Source organism: Carlito syrichta, unplaced genomic scaffold (genome assembly GCF_000164805.1).
Source record: "Carlito syrichta isolate Samal-C Ts95f unplaced genomic scaffold, Tarsius_syrichta-2.0.1 Scaffold160356, whole genome shotgun sequence".
Lineage (NCBI taxonomy): Eukaryota > Metazoa > Chordata > Mammalia > Primates > Tarsiidae > Carlito > Carlito syrichta.
Genome location: NW_007104452.1, coordinates 47,029 through 68,927, shown reverse-complemented (window position 1 = coordinate 68,927; position 21,899 = coordinate 47,029). Strand labels below are relative to the sequence as shown.

Here is a 21,899-nt window from a genome sequence, read left to right as displayed (position 1 = left end):
CACCCAAAAGGGCCACAGACTGGAGGGTGCCCCTGGGACACTGGAGTAGGGGACCAGATAGGGGTGTTGGCAGTTTTTCCAAGGAAGAACCATCAAGGAAGATGGCCCTGAGCCAAGTTCTGAAGAGTAGAAAGGGTATTGCCATTTGAATCTGTGGTGATAAGGTATGTGGCTATATGTGTTCCAGGTAGCAGGTAGCATGAACAGAGGCTTAAAGGCTTTTTTTTTTTTTTTTGGTTGTTTTATTTTTACTTTTTTATTTTATGAACAAGAAACTTTTAGGTTTGTATCTTTTGTGTAGTTAATCAGTAGGGTTTTGCCAGAGAAGGCACCTGAAAGAAAAAAATATATTGCAGTCACTTTTAAGGAGCACTTAACAGAAAAGAGTCTGAAATGAGACTTTAAAAAAATATATAAAGTAGAATCTTAAACATTAAGTTGCCTCGGGTGAATGAAGTGTTGACTTTAAATACAAAAATCATTCTGTTGTGAAAAAGATAGTTTCTTATTTGAGATTAAGTTCATTGTGAAAACATGAAACTTACTGTTATGATAGAAGAGGGTGTTTTACCATTTAACTAGAATTGTTTGTTACTGCAGAATTTAGGCCCAAGATGTCATTCAGACATCGAAAGTATTAAAGAGAGTTCACCATGAAGCAAGTAATAGAAAGTACTCAAGATTTAAGTCCTTTAAAAATGAGATGATAAACTACCCTATGACTTGCTTGAGGCCTATAAGTGCTAAAGGAGAACAAAATAAAAACCAGGGAAGCAGGAGAAGGTCAGGGATTTAGACATTCACCAATTGTGTTGAAGTTAACAAATAAGGTCATATTGAAGTCAGAAGCTCTGAGGAGTAGTAAAAGCATTTTTAATGCTACACGTTGTATTCGTTTATCTGCTTTTCCTGACATCCCTTACTGGAGAAGGAAATAAAACAGAAGAGTGATAAGACCCAAATAATTCTGAATATTTGTACATAGATGCAACCCCTCCTAGTGTATTCTACTTTCAAGACATTTCATTTGATTTCTACAATGATTAGGTAAGGAGGATAAGGCAATTGAAGAGAATGCAAACTATAGCCCAAAGAACCAAAGGGATCAAATTACTGTTAACTGGCATAGGTAAGACTAAAAATCTGGCTTTTGATCTCCCAATGTAGTGTTCTTTGCTGCTGCACTATACTGCATCTCTTTATTAGGATTTATTTTTAAATACTAAAAACTCAGCACTTGTTCCTCCTTTGTGTGAATCATTAATATATGCAGCTTCCATAGCACACTGTACGGCTCAGCTCAGCATGGTTAGAATAGAGTGCGAATGTGGGAGCAAGTAATATTTTGGCTTCATAGCTAACCTATTGCTGAATATTGAAATTGTGACATTTTTTAATCTTTCTGCATCTCATTTTCTCTTTTTCCTTGATCTGTGTTATGTCTTGGAGCTAAATGTGAATGGAATCATCTAGCTCCATTGTTCTAACTGAAAGAATATTTATACTTGGTGCCAGTTTCCTAGGCAAGCCATACTATTTGCCTTCAAATTTATGTTTAGTTTTCCTTAGTTTTGTGAATTGTGTTTTGGCCATTTTCTTCAGAATTCTGTCAGAATTCATATAGGAATTTAATTCCCTGGTATATTATAGAAATATTTAATATGGATTATGTTAATAATACCAGCTAACACATATTGAGAACTTGCTAAGTGCCAGGCCTCACATTTCATGTAAGCCTTACAATAACCCTGTGAGGTAGGGTGGTTGGGGAAGTACAGGCACATGGGTCTTACACAGATAGTATGGGGCAAGCTGGGTTTTACATGCAGGTCTTTTGGCTGTGACCCACACGCTTAACTATTGTGCTATATTGTTTATGCAGAAAATGATCTATAGAAGGTCTCTGTTGGTAAGGTACAGTTAATTCTGTCAGTTGAATTTCAAACCAATGGAATTGGTTTTTCATTAAAATCCAAGTAGCTCCTTTCACACCAGATTTAGATCTTGCTCAAATAATGAGAACAAAGTAAGAGCTCCCTGCAGAAAATGTTCTTCAGAGGCCTACAGATTGTTCACTTTGTTTGAAGTCAGGACTGGAATTCATTGTGACATGCCTTATTTAAGTTATATTAAATATAAGGAGACCTGACAACTGTAGAAGTTCAAATATTCATCATTAATTTCAGCTGCTTAATTTAACTTCTGTGGCATGTGCAAAATTTGAAGTCTCAAATGGAAAATAGATAATTAGAAATTAAGTGAAAATGAAGCTTTATTTCTACAGTTATAAATTTTTTTACACTAAGATCCAGAAACATAACTTGTTTTTAAAGATGTTATGTCTATCTACTTTAGATGCACTTAGCAGCAGTTTTGACTGAATTAGGGGTAATAGAGCTTCTTTTTTTTTAACCCAAGATTCTCAATAGACTTTCCTTTCTCTTCCCATTCATTCCTGCATGCATTCATTGAAATACTGCTGAATATCTTTTATACTTTACACTGCCTTAAGCACACCAAAACCTTTTAATTACTGGCACATTGCTGAGTCTACAGATTATCAGAAGAAGTAATATCTTAATTGAACTCAGCTATCTGAAACCTATTGCCTCTGGCCATATACTTGGTCTCACACCATTTTGGGGAGAGATATAAACTGGGTAGCAGGTGCACATTTAAACAGGTAAAATATTGATATTTCAAATGTGTTATGTTTAGATCCAGAAGGAAGCAATAGAAGCATTTCTTTTTTTTTTTTTTTTTTTTTTTTTTGAGTTGGAGTCTCACTCTGTTACTCAGACTGGAGTGCAGAGAGGCCACCGCAGCCTCGACCTGCTGGGCTCCGGCAATCCTTCCACCTCAGCCTTCCAAGTAGCTGAAACTACAGGCATGCACTACCACGCCTGGCTAATTTTTTGATTTATTGTAGAGATGAGGTCTTGCCAAGTTGCCCAGGCAGGTCTCGAACCCACGGGCTCAGGCAATCCACTCACCTCAGCCTCCCAAAGCATGGGATTACAGACTGAGCCACCGAGCCGGCTGCATTTTGTTATTTTTAAAAGATCTAGAATGTGTTTTGTTAGGGAAATACTAATTGAGGCTCTTGGTGCTTGATTCTTTAAAAAGAACTTAATCATATGCAGAAGAAAATGACCCAAAGGTTAGTTCCTCAGAGCCAGTGTTTCAACCTTGTTCTGCAGATGTGCCTCACAGACCTGTAGGTTCTATACTGCAGGCGGGAGTAGTGGGGCTGAGAGGGGGAGGGAGTTAATGGTTTGTGAAAAACTGGTTTCTACTCTTAGTTCTTATGTTTGAGGCTTAAGGAAAGTGAAAAAATGTGTATTTAGGTTAGCTCACACATTTAACTAATGCACAAACTAAGGTTCTGACAAACTCTAGGAAGAGCAAATACCTGTGTAAGAAAGTGAGTATAATGGTGGTATACTACATGCACTGCCAGGCCCAGCAGTGAAGAGTTTTACATGGTCATTAGGTCAGAATGATGAAAATTCTGACTGTTAACTATAAATTGTGACATGTCCATACTTGGACAATTGAAGATGATGAGGAAAGTTATTGAAGTCTGGGTGCAAGAGAAAGTCCTCATCTGCCACAATGGGAAATCAGTAGTTAATGTCTAAAACAGATCAATCAAGAAATAAATAAAGCTTGGTAAATATAATATTTTAAAATGTGGATGTGAGAAGAAAATACTGAAAAAACATTAAAATGGACTCTGAGAGAAAGTCTAAGGGTGAATAAGAGAGACAACATGCTGCTATTTTCTGTGTGTATATTATTTTTTAACAAATAAAACTAGATATTTTTAAAAGAGAAATGATGTGTCTGTGTTCTTTGTATGCTTCATATCCTGAGCAGATAGCTGCTCACGTTTTTTAAGGAGACTGATTCCTGGAAGGGAAAAGTAATCAGGATATTAGAAGTGAAATTTCACATTCAGTAATACAAAGACTGAGTCTTAAGAGGCCAAATTTGTGGCAAGGTGTTTCCCAACTATATCATGCATACCTTTGGCTTTTCATTTTGCATTCTTCCTAAATTATTTCAAGGGCACAAAGCTACCTCCACAAGGAGGGTAGAAAGTATGACTTGCAAAAATTTTGAAACAGTCTTTAGTTAGGAGGTAATATCTGATGGATCCTGTTTGTCCTACAGTTATACAAATTCTAAATAAAAATTGCTTTCTGACCACTCCCCCTTTTTTTTAAACAGGGAAATGCACATAAAATCATGGAGAAATGTACGTTACCACTAACTGGAAAGCAATGTGTCAACCGCATTATTACTGAAAAGGTAAAGTGACTTTCTTTTTTTATTTTTTCTATTATCTACCACCCCCTTTTTTTATAAGCCTTTTAGAAATTTTTGTTACCTTCTGAAAGTGTATTTTGCTGATATTCATTGGATTAATTTAGACCATGAATAGAATGAACAGGATAACTCATCAATTTAATGTTTCTAAATATAGAATTCTTCATGTGCAACTCTCTGGAAACATACACACAAAACTGAACTACTGTTCTTGGTAACTTTGACAGTGTGATATAATCAGAGAAAAGTTTTATTGATCCCCATGTTTTACCTATTAAGATGTCAAGCTGGATGATATGTACAAAGTTATGGATATATTTATCATTTCTACCTTTCTTTTCTAAGTCACAATACAAATTGATGGACTTCATTGTAAGAAACTCAGTCAAAATTTGGTTTTAATCATTTGGATGCAAATTGCAGGATAGGCCCCACGGTGAGCCAAGGAACTATTCTGTTTCTTATCTGCCTTCTGCCTTCTTTTACAAAGTGGGATTTCAAATCACACCAGCCATTTTAGTACCTCTTTAGTTTTTTTCTTAGTTGGAAAATGTTGACCAATGGTACAAGTGAAAGCTGCTCAGGTCAGAGAGAAGCATCACTGGCAGCTGCCTTCAGTCATCTTTCTTACTGAGATTTGAACCTAGGATGTTGGAATAACATAATTCTCATAAGTCACTTAGAAGGGTCTTATTTTCTTGATCAATATCTTGGTGAAGCCACAAAACAGAATTATCTATATCAATGTGTCCCCCTCCCCCCCGCATTCTGCCCTTCAATGCTGTTTTCTTTGCCAAGAACTATAGCAGTAGTGTCTTAACATTAATCTGGCTCACTAACCCTCACTGAAGTGTGGCAAGAAGCATCCTAAAGCAGGCCTTTGAAATAGATTAGGAAGTTTGTAATACTTTCTAGAAGCCACATTTTAAGAAAGGTTCTATGCTCAATTGTACCTGTATGTGGGATGCTGTGAAGGTGACTTATAAAGAAGAACAAGTGGATAAGATGGCAGAATATTTTTATCTCACCATTTATTCCTTGAGTCTTTACCATTTCTTGAATCCCCCCAGAACTATGGAGAGGGTTTGTTTCATAGAATTCATTACTCTGAAAATAATAGCAAAGCAGTCCTTGATCCTGTTTTCTTTAATAAAGCGGTAGTTTTTCTAAGGATAATTCTAACAATATTCTTCCCCCAATCTTCTCCTTCTCTTATCAGCCTTGTCCTTACTCTCCAACAAAATATGTGCCCTGGCCTTGTTCTTACCAGTTTAGTGGTTCCAATTGCAATACCTCACACTTGATTCTCTGTCCCCCCCAAATTCTACTTGTCCTTTAAACCTAGTACAGTTTCCATCTTTGTCATGAAGAAGTTTCACACCATCTTAGCACACAATTTTGTCATCAGAGTGGCCCACCATTCATTTGGGCACTGATTATCTACTGTTTTCATATGACATAGCTTGTATTATTTAACTTTACTGCTATCTAAAAAACTTTTACACCCTTCGTTTCTAACCACATCATTGTTTAATTTATTCATTCATTCTTTAAGCATTTTTTTGACTACCTTCTCTGAGCCAGACTGTTCCCAATGGTAGGTTATAGAAAGGAGGATGGTCCAGTCTCTGTCCTCAAGGAGCTCATTAAATGAGGGGTTAGACATCCAGCGTCCAGCATTGTCAGAAGTTAGATGAACAGAAATGATAAAAGCCATAATAGACATACATGCCAGGGGCTAAGTTGGGAATGTAGAGGAAAGTCTCCCAGCAACCTGTGCAGAGATGTCAAGAAGAGCTTTTAAGTAGTATCAAATGCAAGCTTTTAACATGCTTTGCAAGGCATTGCATGGTATGTGCTGTTTCTCCTACTATCTCAGTTTATTTCTTTCGGCCTCAACTTTCTATTTCAGCCATTCTCAAATACTCTGAACTATATTGCATTCTCGCCTGAACAATGTTCTTCTGAGATTTTGCACATCCTGTAGCTCTTCCTGGAACATTCTTCCCACCTCGTTCCTCTGGCTCCTTTCTGCTCATCCTTTATGTCTCCGTTATATGTTTCTTTGTCTTATAGGTCTTTCCTATTCTCCAAATCCTCTGAGTGCTTCTCTGAATCCTTATACTTATCCTAAGTTGTCACTGACCACTGTACTGTAATAATCTCTAACCTCTGCCTGTCTTATTCACCATTGTTTATCCAGCACTTAGCATGATGTTGACCCATATTCAGTGAGTACCTGTACTTGTCTTGCTGAGAAAACTGATAGATTGAATGGTGAGTTTTGAAAGATGAGGAGTTTTACGAGTTAGAAGAAAACCATAGAGGACCTTTCAGGCAAAAGGAAGAAAATCTGCAGAGTCATGACAATGTTAAGAAAACATGGCCTGTTTGGGGACCTGCAGGAGCAAGAGCATGGCGGATTCCAGAGGCTAAGGTGGAAATGGCAGTAAGGGGCCAAATTGGGGAGAGATGTGCATGCCTTGTTTAAACTGTGGGTCTTATCAGTAAGGCAGTGAGGAATTTTTCAGTGATTTTTTAGCAGCTGAGGAGACAATAAATTAGGAAAAAAACACTGTAGCTTCTATGGAGAGTAGGAATAAAAGAGATGAGGCAGAGTCCAGTTAGAAGGATTCATCAGTAATCTAGACAAGAAATGTCAAGATCCTAAATCGAAGAACACAAAGAAATTTAGGAGATGGACTCACGTAATCTGATAATGAATTGAAAATAAGTGGTAAGACATAGGTGATTTCTATGTTTTCTGACTAGAGAACATTGTTGACTTGTTGTGTCCTTAATGAAACCCAGGATTATAGGAGTAGGAGGAGGAACAGTGAGAGGCATGAAAAGAATGGGTTCAGTATGGATATTCACAATGTGGTTTTCTTGAGATCATCCACTAAGGTTTCAATAAACAGTTGGAGATTGAGATCTAGAGCTTACAAGAGCTTACAAGTCAGTATTGGAATAAACTTGTGGGAGTTATTAGTATATGGGGATCATTGGAGCCTTAACTATAGATTATATTACATGGCAAGAATGAATACAGAGAAGGGCAGCTGAGTCTGGAACTTTGGATTCCTCAAGTAAAGCAATGTTGCATACTTATCACTCTGCTCTATACATAGTAGGTGCTCAATAAATATTTGTTGAATGAGTATATGATAATATAGCGCCATTAAAGGTAATAAATGTGTTCAGCCCTGCCATGAGCAGCTAAGGGACTAGAATTCCATGGTCAACTCCAGGGAAAATTCTATTAGATGCTTTTGGAAAGAAACTTTGGTGGATGCTGTGACCTGATTTCCTAGTTTTGTGTTACTAAAATGAGGTTATGAAGGATGCCTTCTTCACCAGCACTTGAACTATGAGTAAATGTTTTACCCATAATATATCCTTTTATGGTCATGGTAAAGTATCTGTAAGACAAAGTTGTTTCAGTAGTATTCTCGATAATTGGACAATGTATTATAGCTTTTACATTTTAGTCACCATTTTTACCAATTTTTTTTGTTTGCATCTTAAACCACTAAATGGAAATCTTTCAAAATATTTTGAAAGTAAGTTATTTTCTTTCTTTTTAAATAATAGAAGCTTGACTTTCTAACATGACCTTGGGAGCTATTTAGGTTTGATAAAGGTGTTAATAAAAAAAATTTTAAAGCAGTAAGTCAATTTTCCATAGGGTTTTTTTTCCTCTTATTTTTAAAGATGTGGGGTATAATTCAGGTTTCATCATACAGATAAAGTGTGGGTACCCTTATTGATGTTATGTGCCTTCTCCTTCCATGGCAGTGACCCACTACAACCAATTCCTTTCTTACAATATTATGATACATGTTCAGTGTCTGCTTATGAGTGAGTACATGTAGTACTCAGATCTTTTTCTGTGACAAATCACTGAGTATTATAGTCTCTAGTTCAAGTTGCTGCAAAGTTCATAATTTTGTTTTTCTTTATGGCTGCATAATATTCTATCATGTACATTTATTTTCTTTATCCAGTCTACTTTTAATGGGCAGCACGGTTGGTTCCATGTTTTTGCTATTGTGAATAATGCTGCAATAAGCATGTTGTGTGCAGGTATCTTTTTTGTACAGTGATTTGAGTTCCTCTGTGTATATTCCCAGAAGGGGGATTGCTGGGTCATGTGGAAGGTCAATTTTTAGATCTTTTAGAAATTGCCACACTGTTTTCCACGAAGGTTGTACTAGTTTATGTTCCCATCAACAGTATAGAAGTGTTCCCTTTTCCCCACACCCTCTCCAGCATCTGTTGTTTTTTGAGTTATTGATGATGGTCATCCATACTGGAGTTAGATGGTATCTCAGTATGGTTTTAATTTGCATTTCTTTGATGACTAGTGAGGCTGAGCATTTTTTCCTATATCTGTTGGCTGCTCATACTTCTTTTGAGAAGAGTCTGTTCATATCTTTTGCCCATTTTTCAAAAATTTTTTTATTTTAAAGATGCGAGGTACAGTTTAGGGTTAGGTATACAAATGTTCATGTTCATTATGCAGGTACCCTTGTTGATGAGGTGTGCCTTCCACTCGCCCAGCAGTTACCCACTACTGCCAATCCTGCCTGCCGCCCTGGCAGTTTCCCACTACTGCCAATCCCTTTTTATAGTATGATAATTGTTCAAGGTCCGCTTATGAGTGAAAGCATGTGATACTCAGTTCTTTGCTTCTGTGATAGATCACTCAGTATTATAGATGCTAAGTCCATCCAAATTGCTGCAAATCCATAATTTTGACCATTTTTTAAAATAGAATTGTTTTTCTTTCTTTCAGCACATTTGAATTCCTTGTAGATCCTGGTTGTTAGGCCTTTGTCAGATTTACCACTGGCAAATATTTTTGCCCAATCTGTGGGCTGGGATGTCTCCCCACTCTCTTGATGGTTTATTTTGCTTTGCAGAAACTTTTCAGTTTGATGAGGTCCCACTTGTGTATCGTATTTTAATGGCATTCACTTTAGGAGAATCGATCAGGAATTTGTTGCCTATTCCAATTTCTGTAAGAATGTTTTCTGTGTTTTTTTCTAGGATTTGCCATAGATTTTATTCTCCCCTATTACTGAAGTCTCATATTAATGATACCACAATTATCTTTGTAAATCATTTCTGTGCCTGTTCTTGATAACATAATCCAGAGCCTCTTTTTTCTCTTATTTGTTCAATTTGTATAAGTTTACAGTTGTTCATATTGCAGGGGAAAACAACATTGGTGTGAATAGTGTTTCAGACATATTTTCTACAGAGAAAAAAATCTCCATTTTTAAAAATTGTTATTTGGTAGTGAAGTAAGCTAATAGAATATAGAAACATTTCAAAATTCTCAATTTTTTTTCTCTTGCAACATACATTTTTGCTGAAAAGTAATTAGAATATAAAAATATGCAAACATAAGTAAAGTTTGCTGAAATATTTTCTCTTAAATTTAAATCCTGTTCTCTAGTAGTGTCAACCAAGTTTTCTGTGAATTCATCAAACAAACCAAGAATGCAAGTATTGCTGGTCCCAATGATGTTTTGTTCTTAGGGAAAATTGTCAATCCCCTGAAGACAACAGCCATTTCAGGACTTTGATCTGAGTTCACACACAAGTGTGATGTCAAGCTACTGAGAATTAAGAATGTGCTTGTAGAGTGTCCCTAGTCTGACCCAGGAACAGTGCTCAGAGTATGTTTTCTTATATTTGTTCCATATTGCAATCTTAGGAAGAAGGTTTTTATGACATACACCTACAAATGCACAGACCAATTCACCAAAAGTTGCATAGCTACCATATAGGAGAGTGGAATTCTCATTCAGTTCAAAAGCTGGGGTCCTTTTCTCCACATGTTGCTGTGTCTTAATATTAGCTTTCTAGCAGGAATGTATTTTAAAATGACAATGCAGGGCCTGACGCCCAAGGCAGTTGCAAATAAAGATTTTAAGACTGCAAATAATAGTTGAATTTAACTAAATCGGGAAGAGAGGAAAGATCTGGGAAGCATAACACTTAAGTCTGAAAAAGAGGAAACCAACCATGAGCGTTGAAAGAGAAAGCAGTGCTTAGTGTGGTGGAGGATAACTGGTAGAACAAGGGAGTTAAGGTCATAGGAACGCAGTCTGGATTTTCATGGTTAGAGCTTCTCATCAAGAAACTATCTGCCTTGAGGCAAGTCAATCTCCTGCCACTGCAAGTATCTAAGCAGAGCCCCTTGATTATCTGAGAAGAGTGTTTTGAAGAATTCCTGAATGGAAGCTTATATTAAATGACTTTTGTTTAAGTGTGAAAGCTTGTATTCTAAATCAGATACAAGAAGTCAGATTTACTTGCTGTGGTCAAGCTATACCAACTGGCGCTACCATCGCCGGGTGTCACAGAACAGAATTTTGTAGTGGAGTATTTCGGGTGAGACTGGCTTTCTTGTGTTTGTCCTAAATGTAAGCATTGCCATTTGACTTGCATACCCAAGAAGATTCTCATGCTCTCTTCTCAAGACCTGTGTGTTTTACAGGACCTAAGGAGAAAGTTTTAACAGTTACCTGATGCCTTTCAGGGCCAGGAATTATTTCGTAATTACTTTTAAGCCCTTCAGAGCACCTTCTTTTGTTTCCTGTAATTCTTTACCCAGCAGCATTTATCAACTTTTTTTTTAACCATTATCCATGTGCTTTCATCTTCCAAATATTCCCTTCCACCCTCCCTTTCTTTATTCTTTTCTGTCTTCTAATCACTAGTAAAGACCTAGGTAACATTTGACCAAAAGTGTTAGACTTAACAAAAGGAGGAAGGTAGTTTTAAAAAAAACTTGTTATAATGTTAACAGATGCCATCTATGGTCAATACTTATTTATTTTTTGGCATCACACTGTTCCACAATTAATTGCTGATTAGGAAGCTGGCATTTATTCTCACCAAAATATCATAGTGACAGTTGACATTTTTTCACTGCTGATTTTCGGCATCTTTTGTTCTGAGACTTGTCTCTCCTTTAAGAACTTGAGAAGTTATTTCTGTTTTGTACCATAAAATAATTATTGCGATAGCAATTTTCATTGCCATTTTCTTCGTTCTGACAGGCTGTGTTTGACGTGGACAAGAAGAAAGGGCTGACTCTGATTGAGCTCTGGGAAGGCCTGACAGTGGATGACATCCAGAAGAGTACTGGATGTGATTTTGCAGTAAGTATTTCTGTGAACAAATCCAGCCACTTGTCCTGTATCATGGGCTTGATTAGTACATGTTTGTAGGACATGAGCCATTAATTTGTGCTCATTTTTGGAGTTGACCTTTGCAGAAAACCGGAGTGGAAGGAAGGGTGCCTCCAGATGACAGCAGGTAGGAGCAGAGCCTGGACTCTGACTCATGGGCCAAGGTTTGGCTCAGGACTCAGGAACAGGATGAGGAGCAACCACCAGGAGCTGCTGGAAATTGAAGAGCTCTAAGCTCCTTTATAGGAAGTCTATTGTAGTCCTTTGTTCTTTGGTTGTATGTTGGCTGTGGTTAAACCTGATTAACTGAAAAACGTGAGCCACACATGGAGAAATAATACTTTTCTTATTTTTTAACTCATCTATGGCTTAGGACTTTCTCTTTAATTTTCTGTGTCTTATTATTGCATCCGTTGAAGGTATTAAAACACTGGGCTTCTGATGTCACCAAATTTATAATCACAAAATAGGGGTGTCCTGCATTTGAAGATAAATTTAGTACATAATACACTCACACTTATAAAGCATGCAAATACATCAGGGTAGTATCCATTTAAGAAGCTTCCAAATCTCTTTTTAAAACAAAGATAATAAAACTGAAATATAAATAATCACCCTTTAATATAAGCACTTGTTCATAAATCACCAATTTCCTACCTAATAGGGATTGACAGCCTGGCTCAGTCCATTTGAAGTTAATGAGAATAGAGGTGAAATGTCTCTGAAGAAATGAAGAAAAGGAATCTGATTCTCAGATACCTTTTTAAGAACCAATCTACTAATTAAAATGAAATATATTTGTAATGAGAAGAGAATATGTTAATGTTGCAGGTACTCATCTTGGATAAACTAATTTAGCAAAAGTTATTTGAGAAGTCATGCACATATTTTATATATGTCTTCCTTGTGTACTACATGCTTGAGTTGTACCTGTCAGTGCATAACAGATTTCTTCTTTGTTGTTGTTGTTGCTATTTTCTAATTTTATTTGATATTCTTTTTAAATTTTTATTTTAGAGATGTGGGATACAATTCATGGTTAGGTATACAAATGACTATTGTACAGGTAAAGTTTGGGCCACACTTTGGTCCCCACTTTACCTGGTTTGAGATCAGGTACCCTTACTGATGAAGTGTGCCCCCTTTCTCCCCTAGCAGGTTTCCACTACTGCCAATCCTTTTCTTGTTTTTATTTCTTTAAGAACAATTTTTATTGCATAATTCATTATTCACTTAATAACTGTTCCTAGTACTCTACCACGATCTTTGTGTTTTAACCTTTCCTGAGCTTCTCTTTGGAAAAAAGAAGTCTCCTAGTAATACCTTGCATGAAAAGCATCTTTGATTAGCTTTTCAGTAACCTCTGGGGGTACAAAAGGAGGATTTGTTTATATTTTAACTATTTAGGATTTTTGACTTTAGTGATAAAAGCAAATAATTCTTGATCAGCTCTTTTTTATTTTTTCTATATGGAAGAGTTAACTTCATCATCCAGGTGGGATCTATAGACTGTTCCATTTTCTGTTGCAAAGGAGAATGCACAAATGAGGACCTTCATTGTTATCTAGTTCTTTTTTATTAATGTGGGTAAATTAGAAATTAAAAAGATGGGTTTTTGCTGTTTTTGCTTTATTTTTACAAAAAGTGCTAGTACCCATGTTTTGATACATTGAAAAATATCTCTGTGGTCCCTCTTGCTTTCCAATACCATCCCTTCTTTTCACAGTGAGATGTAATCTTGTCTTTTCCAAATTAAGCTGTTGAGATGAAATGTTAACTTGTATGTCAATGTTGTCCTGAGAATGAAAAGGTGTGGTATCAGCTGTACTGTCCAAAGAACTAGGTTTTGAGCATCTGATGATCAATGGCATCTCTTTATACCCTGACAGATAAAATCACATAGGTTGTTTCTCTGAAAGGCAAGGCACTAGAGTGCTCTGATTAATAAAATGTTCTGCTTAATACCTGAGTTATCAATAAGGATATGTTTAATAATAAAAGTACATTGAGGATAACATTTCTTTTTTTGATAATTCAGAGGATACTCCATATGATATTTCAGAAGATATTGTGATTATAACTGCATAGGTAGCATTGTGCTCTATATATGACTATATACCAGTTACTCAAGATTTGTTTGAGAAAAGGCCCTGCAACTCAATTTAAACTGACAGTGAATATTTTAGAAGGGAATGCTTAGCCCAGTTGTTACCTCATAAAGAAAATAAGGTAAAAACCTAGAACAAAAAACAATTTTAAAGTATATTGGTAAAAGTCCTGTATACCTAAGGATATGGTCAAATGAATGGGCAAAAGATACAGAATGTGGATATCAGCTGGTTGAGAATATACTGCGAATTTCAAGAAAAAACCTAATATGACAGCATCAGATAATAGGACATGACAAAATTGTGGTTTCAGGGTATTTTTAAAAAGTGATTATAGTGAAATATTTGGACACTTAAAAAAAATTGCTAAGACTCCTGTCTATCACAAAGCAATTAGCCATAACAAAAACTATGGAAGGAAAATATGTTATTTAAATATCGCATGAAACATCTCCTTTAAAAAATCTGTAATGACCATTACAGTTATATTTGTGATTTTGTGTTCATTAAAAGGAAGAGTTTACTTTTTGATTGCTAGGATCATATACGTATTTATATGTCTTGTAAGGATCATATATGTCTAGAACTCCAAAGGAGGCTGTAGAAGTTTTGTCATAGAAATGTGAATATTGGCTCTATTTCTGTATCCTTCAGCATACTCCCCAAATGAGATTCTTCTGGTCAGGAGCAGTTTGCAGCTAGAGAAGCCAACCTATGATAGACAGCAATCTTGTACCATATGATCACTCTCCCTCAAAATGTAATTGCTCTTAAAAAGAGACTTTTCTCCATTTTTCTTGGGGATTGAGTTTTGAATCCATTTAAAGAGATAAAGGGCAGGAAGAGGTAATCATATCACTACTATCATAAAGACTAGGATGGAAGATATTGCTTCAGTGTACAGCCACAACAGGCTTCCCGTATATGAACCCCAGAAGTAGAGAGGTTTTGACTCTCAGCTAAAGGCAGCACCAGAAAACCACAGATCTTGCAAGAGGGACCTTTTTTTTTTCCTTTAATTTTTTATTTTAAAGATGTGGGCACAATTTAAGGTTAGGTATACAAATGTTCATTATGCAGTTACCTTTGTTGATGAGAGGTGTGCCTCCCCGCAGTCAATCCCACCCCCCATCACCTCCCCTGGCAGTTTCACTGCCAATCGCTTTCTTATAATATTATGATAATTATTCAAGGTCCACTTCTGAGTGAGAACAAGTCTGTTCTTTGTTTCTGTGATACATCACTGAGTATGATAGACTCTAAATCCATCCAAGTTGCTGTGAAGTCCATACATTTGTCCTTCTTTATGGCTGCATAATATTCCATTGTGTAGATGTATGTACCTCATTGTTTTTATCCAGTCCTCTTTTGATGGGCAGCACGATTGGTTCCATGTTTTTGCTATTGTGAATAGTGCTGCAATAAACATGCATGTGCAGGTATCTTTTTCATAGAATGATTTGAATTCCTCTGGGTATATCTGCTGAGCTTCCTTCCACATGGCTGAGAGCAAATCAGAGCATGTGCTCTCTATGCGAAGATTGACCCAGTGAAGATGAGTCAGGCTGAATTTCACATGCTCCAGTTTCTCTACCCAGATTGCCATTGGATTATATCACTAGGGGAGAAACTAGAGGCCAGAATATTATGCTAATAGGTTTCCTTCCACATGGAAGAGAATATGAGAAGTGGGGAATAAATGCTCCCCACCCCCGATGCTGTTGGTTGGTTGAAGCATGTGCCCATGTTCATGCTCTACAAATAATTGGTTGACATGCAAATGTTTAAATTTTTAAATATTTAAATTTGACACAATCCTCTTTTCTTTATGCTACTGGGGCTTAATGTTTTCCCAACTCAGGGGTGCTTTCATTTATTTTTATATTGTTCTCACATTTTGAAAGAAGTCTTGTCTCTCAAATATTTATCAAGTAAGAATTCATTTTCAAAGAGTCAAAATGATATTGCACATTTTCTCATATTAAAGCTGTAACAAGCTAATGAAAATGTCAAATTCCTTTATTTTCGTCTATACTTATATCATCCAGTGTGCCAAAGCAGAAAGAAGGGAGGAAGGGGGAGATAATTCCCAGTCAAATTCTGTTATCTCAAAAATATCTTTTTCCAGTAAGTAGTTAATTCAGTTGGTTATTCATTTTTCATTTATGATGGATGCTTAAGCTATATAAAATAGTTTTAAAAATAAAAACCATATATGTCTGTGGAACTTTCTTAAAGCAGAATATTCATTTAAAAATTTAAAATAAATTTAATTTTTACTTGAAAATTATGTGATAAAATAAACTTCCAGAGGTCATTAGTCATCTGTGGATATTTATTAAACACCTAGTATACATGTCCCATGTTGAGCTATAAAATATGAATAAATCGAACTGATTGGTTCAGTTCTTACTTCCAAGGGCCTTGGTCTTATTCTCCAGGAATATACCTAAACCACCAGTGGCAGAAAAAAAAAAGAACACTGCTTATTTATATGTTCACAATAGAATCTGAAAGAAGTCAGCTGGAGACATTTCTTGCCAAACTGAATAAATGTATACTCTCAGTATCTATTATGAACTGGCAGTATACCAGAATTAAGCAGCATACTCTTGGGATATCAATGGGCTGGGAAGACAAATCGTTGGCTTATCATCTACACTTAAATCATATCATCTTGTGCTTAGACTGTAGGCCACATTGGCAGGATAATCTGCTTTGGCTTGCATGGGCTTACGATGTCAAAGAGACTGTGAGAGAACAGAATGAGAAATGGTGGTTTAGTAGAAATGAGAAATGATGGTTTTTTTTTTTCATTGCAAAACAGGCAGGCCAAGCCAGTCTACATAAAGCTTCATCTTCTTTACTGATAAAAGTCATTCCACATTGAGGATATAAATGATATTAAGAGTACTGATATGACAAAGAAAAGAATCAGATGTTTAGTTTTAAAAAACTAAAATGTCCACTTTCCTTTTTAAGGAAATGCTATGAAGCATCTATTGGAAACAATCTGTATTCAGAAAAAGAAGAGTTTCATTAAATTATTTCTGCAGATGCTCTGTTGTTAAAAAAAAGAAAATAAATTAGTGAGACATACCTATCTAAATTCTAGGAGCCCATATTTTTTTAATTTTCCGTAGAGTTGAAGGTGTATACATATGTGGGCTGTTACTTTTGCCTATTTATTCTGTGTTTATTATTTTGTTTATTATTATATTTCTCTTCTTGGAAATGACACGTCTGAGCTCTCATTTATCCTTAGTGTATAACAGACCATATTGAATCATCATTTATTATCTTACTAGAAGTTTTTTGTTCTTATTATTCTAATATTTAAGATTTTATTTACTCTCATTTTTATTAATTCTTTTAATAGAAAAATGGAAGAGAAGGTATTAACTCTTCAGTGCAAGGAGTTAACACAGGTTATTTTTAAGGGTTTAAAAGCTAAAAATATTTAACCTCATCAAAACCAAATAATTACACACTCTTTCAGTTTTTAATACTGACTTAATCTCTGTTAGGATCCTTTCTTCTAGTTCTTTGAAGCTTATTTAATTAGTCATTTATTCATTTGTTCATTCATTTAACAAAATATTAACTGTTAACTGGAAGGCAAAGTGCTAATTGGGCCCATTTTGATTGGCACATCCTTGAGATATTCAATAAAGCTCCTAAATTCTAGTATTCCCTGCTGTGCTTTTCATGGGGTCTATTGCTAACTAAGATCCAAAGGATATTTGCCATACTGAATTAAGAAATCTTAAACTGGTACCATACTTTGAAAAATTTGTCACAATTAAACCAGACTACTTACATTTAGGTTTCTCCTTCTACCAGCTCTACCTTAAATGTTGACTTGTTTTCATTTTTCTCTGCTTCAAGACTCCCCAGAAAGGATTTGCTGCTCTATACACTGAACACAATTAAAATCAACATTTAGTAGTTTAGATACCCTTAACTTCTTTTGGTAATAAATTGGAAGCTTTTTATTGCCTTTGTGTTATTCCACTCTGTTTGACATTTGTGCTAAGATTTATAATTGATTATACATCTCTTTACCAATATGTATCCAGTTACTGCAAAGACTACATAAAGAATTCTCAGCAAAATTGCCAATTGACTGGATCTATTTTGAGGATTTAGAGAAGTGCTCTGCACAGTGTCTTGTGTGAAGTCTCAAAGGCGTCAGCCTCAAAGATCAGTGATCCATCCAACAGGGGGCTTGGTTATCAGGACCCTTTATCTACCTCTGTTCCTCTTCCCTCCCTCCTTGTTACCAACCTCAGACATCCTTAACTTAGGAGCATAATACAAGATGGTTGAGAACCACTAACTACTCAAAATGTAAACAGGAGTTTTGTCTCGATGTTCAAAAATGGAAAATAGTAAGAAAACTCCAGGCAATTTCCATGGCAAGACTGCTTATTGTCTACATCATTCAAGTTTGGGAATTCAAAGGAGAGATATTTATACCATGTGGTTTTGCCTAATTTGATTTTTTTTTTCTCTTTCTTTTACCAGGTTTCACCAAAACTCATGCCAATGCAGCAGATCACAAATTGATATGTGAACATTTGTCTCTGGTTGCGTGTTTTTCATTTTAAATACATAGGATTTAATTGAAAAAACTTAGTAATTATAACTATATATTAAGCAGGTTTTTAAAAATTACTTTTCTTCTAGTATTTTAGGCTTTAGGCAATCATATGGACTTTGTTCTCTCAAGTGTGCTATGACATTTTAACAGAAAACAAAATGTAAACATTTATGATGATCTTATTTTTTAATGCTGAGAAGGTTGTCTTTAAAGTTGGTGCTCACGCTGAATGTATCTTTGCCTAATGTGGTTTGCATGTTAAATTATATGCAGTTTTCACCAAGATGGGCCCCAAAAAGAGTTTCATTGATGTGCTTTCCCTCACAACGAAGTTATATTTATTAGTCCTGAAAGAAAGGTAACATATATGTGAATTTGTGGTTAGGAGAGATGCCATCATAATGATTGTTTTTCCTTTAACCTCCTCTAATTTTTTTTGGAGGCTCTGATTTGGGGATTACATCTTGTTCCCCGAGTATCTCTGTTTTCCTATATTTCTTGCAGTTGAATAGATGCTCGAGATGGCAAGCAGAAAGTCTCTGTGGGGGAGGAAAGGAAGAAGTAGCTGGTTTATGGGAGAGACCAAAGGGTATAGGATCTACTGGTGCTGACATCCTACCAAGAAGTTGCCTTTATAAGCAAACCAACTATCCGTCTGTGCTTAGACAAAGACTAAGGCTTATTGTGGGAAGAGGGCTGGAAACCTAACTGATCTACTCAGACAGTTTTCTCATTTTAAAACAGTGCAGTATTCCTTTGTATCCACAAGGGTGCTTAAGATTATTTGTCTATGTTACTGAGGCCCAGTGGGCTACTTGTACAATACCTCCTTTTAAGCCAAGAACTGTGAGGTAATTTATTATAAATCCTTAGTCACAATGACAGCAGAGTTAAAAAATAATAATGATACTTTCTTTTCAGGCTCTCATTTCTGCTGAGAAAAGACTTGAAATATTGAATGACTTTTTCTGCAGAACAGTGGTTTTTATTCTGCTAAGGCTACTTCCTTTAACAAAGTGCTAATTAATTCAGCTTTAGCCAAGTAGGGAAAATAATGATGGGCAAGTCCAGAATTTGAAGAGTGAGTGGACTTTATTGTTAGGGAATAAACATGGTGACTTAGGTTTGTGAGAAACTTTTCCTTAGAGGTATCCTTAGTACCAAGCAGTTCCCCATGGAGATCGTTTCAGAAGTATCCTGGATGTCTGATGGCAAAGGCTAGGCACCCTGAAGACAGGCCGGACAGCTGACCTCTAGATAGAGGTAGGCAGAGTACAGTGCAATAGATCATTCCTCTGGCACTAAGTATAGGAATCTATGCATGTTTCTAGATGATGGTGGTCACTGAAACTCACTTCTCTTCTAGAACAGCTACAATTGTGTCCTATACAATGTCAGAAGGAGGAGAGAGGCTTTTTGTAACTAGCACACTCCATATATAAAACAAGCCTGTCTAGCAGGCTGCATGATTGAAAGCATACTCTCCTAGTACTGGTGAAAAATGACCCTTCTTAGAATGTGCAAGGTCCATGAGTGTAAGATATAGCTGTATTATTATTTTGAAAAATGTTAATGGTCATTATATCTTCAAACTTACTTGCCTATCATTCCAGTCTGTTTCTTTAAGATAATGTGATTTTAAGAATGTTCTAAACCTTGAGTGACAAAACCTAAGTAGATGACTTTATATTTTCGATTAAAGAATACCATGCATGTTAAGAAATGCATTAAGAAATACAATAAATATTCCAAACTGATTCATATCAGCGTGACTGCCCTTTATTTCACTTGGGAATTATGTGGCTAAACATGGGAGTAATGCAACAGAATGTTAGAATGGCTATTAATAAAGTCAGCACACTTTACTGCTCCTACTCAAGTTGTTGCTTTTCTTTTTATCTTACCAAGGAAAATATATCATCCTTATAGAAAGAACAAATGAAACATTACCTAGGTCAGTTTCACAACTTGCTCCTTGTCAGAGCCAATCATATGGTTATAAAAGTTGATTATCCAAAGTTTCATGTGTCAATATTTGTTTGCCTGTGTCTAACATTTTCCTTTATGATACAGATATATTAATTAACTTCCCAGTGGTGTGCTGAGTTTGCCTGCACTTTGAAGTGGCTCTCGTGCTAGACTGCCCAGCATCAGTGTTGCTTCTCTGATAACAAAGTAGCAGCCATGTAGCCAGGACTTGCCACTTCTAGTAGCTTTCCTCTGTTCACAGTGGTTATACCCAGGCCTGGGCATACCAGGATGTACCATTCAGGTTGTTTCTCCCACATTTAAAAACTAGAGATGGGAGAGAAGTCAATTTTCTCATTCGTCTCTGGCCACGAAGTCATAAAAATGTGAATCTGCCATCAGCACTTCTTCCCACTATGTACACACCCAGCTGAGAGAAAGAAGCTGATTCACAAACTCAGCTTCTTTCTGTTGGAAGGGAGAATTCTGATGGCATATTGGTTCCTGGTTCTGGTTGTGCCTAAAGCCAACTTCCCTCCACCCAGGCCTGTACCTGAGCCCACAAATCTCCCTTCTTGCTTGAGCTGAGTCTTTGTCACTTGCAACCACAGTGGGAACTCATACAACTTTCCTAATTCGTGAGTTCTGAGAGTGACCAGAGCACACATATAAAACCTTGGTACTCCCTTGGAAACCACTCTGTCTTGACATGGGGATAAGAATGATCAGAACTTAAAAATTAGAAAAGCTGTGTAAGTTCACTCTGTGGTTGCAGGTGACAAAGATTCAGCTCAGCAATAAGATTTGTAGGCTCAGGTACAGGCATGGCTGGAGGAAAATTGCCCATAGACATGTCCAGAACCAGGAACCCATCTTCCATTTTGTCTTCTTGGGGTTGGAGTGCTTAACAATTCTCTCCAAATTGTTTCAGTAATTGTTCCTTTCGTCTCTCACTCCCATCCCTTGCACACGCACAATGCCGGTAAGGGCTTAAGAGTTATCTTACTAATTCGTAGCCAGATATTTCAAAATGAGTGCATAGTGGTAGGTACTTTTTGTGGGTATTTTTTTTTATCTTGCCTGACTGACCTATGGTAGGCTTTCAAACATGTTTATTTAATCAGTTTACTAGTTGAAAACATGGGCGATAGTAGACCAGGCTTATAGGATTACCCTCAGCTAAATAAGTAGGTAAGACTTCTTAGGAAAAGAAATTAGAAGTGAAATCTGGAGAGCATAACAAAGGAATAAAGAGAGCCACAATAATCACATATTTGTTTAACATTTAATAATTTATAAAACATTCAGAATATGCTAGCTAACTTATTTGATTCCCACAACCTGATAGCCTACCAGGGAGACATTATTACCTCCATTAAAATTAACTTGATTAGTCAGAAAGAAGTAATGTCTGTCAGTTCTTTAATCAAATTAGCCTTTCACAGCTAGTGTTGGGTTTTGCCAAGGTAGTTAATGAGATGTGAATTAAATCCCCTGAATAGAACTAGATTTGTTGCTCTCTGGTAAGCTATAAAACAGAGAGTCCAAACCCTTTAAACCTAATGGAACAAATATTCAAATTTTGTTCCCCCTGTACACATAGCTCTAGGCACAATCCAGTTTATAAGGAAATAGGTAATAGTCAAAACAAAAGAGATAGTGCCACCCACCAGGCAAAAT

The 21,899-nt window shown here is 36.2% G+C and overlaps 1 protein-coding gene across 1 annotated transcript in view; it reads left to right on the top strand.

Annotated features, from left to right (window-relative positions):
* Positions 1 to 20,012, top strand: part of OXCT1 (3-oxoacid CoA-transferase 1) — a 159,271-nt gene extending 139,259 nt beyond the window's left edge. The window contains exons 16-18 of the mRNA XM_008051085.2: positions 4,234 to 4,314; positions 11,409 to 11,510; positions 18,176 to 20,012. Of these exons, the coding sequence (XP_008049276.1) occupies positions 4,234 to 4,314; positions 11,409 to 11,510; positions 18,176 to 18,217 (225 nt within the window). The 3' untranslated portion in view covers positions 18,218 to 20,012. The remainder of the gene's footprint in view (positions 1 to 4,233; positions 4,315 to 11,408; positions 11,511 to 18,175) is intronic.
* The last annotated feature ends 1,887 nt before the right edge of the window (positions 20,013 to 21,899 follow it).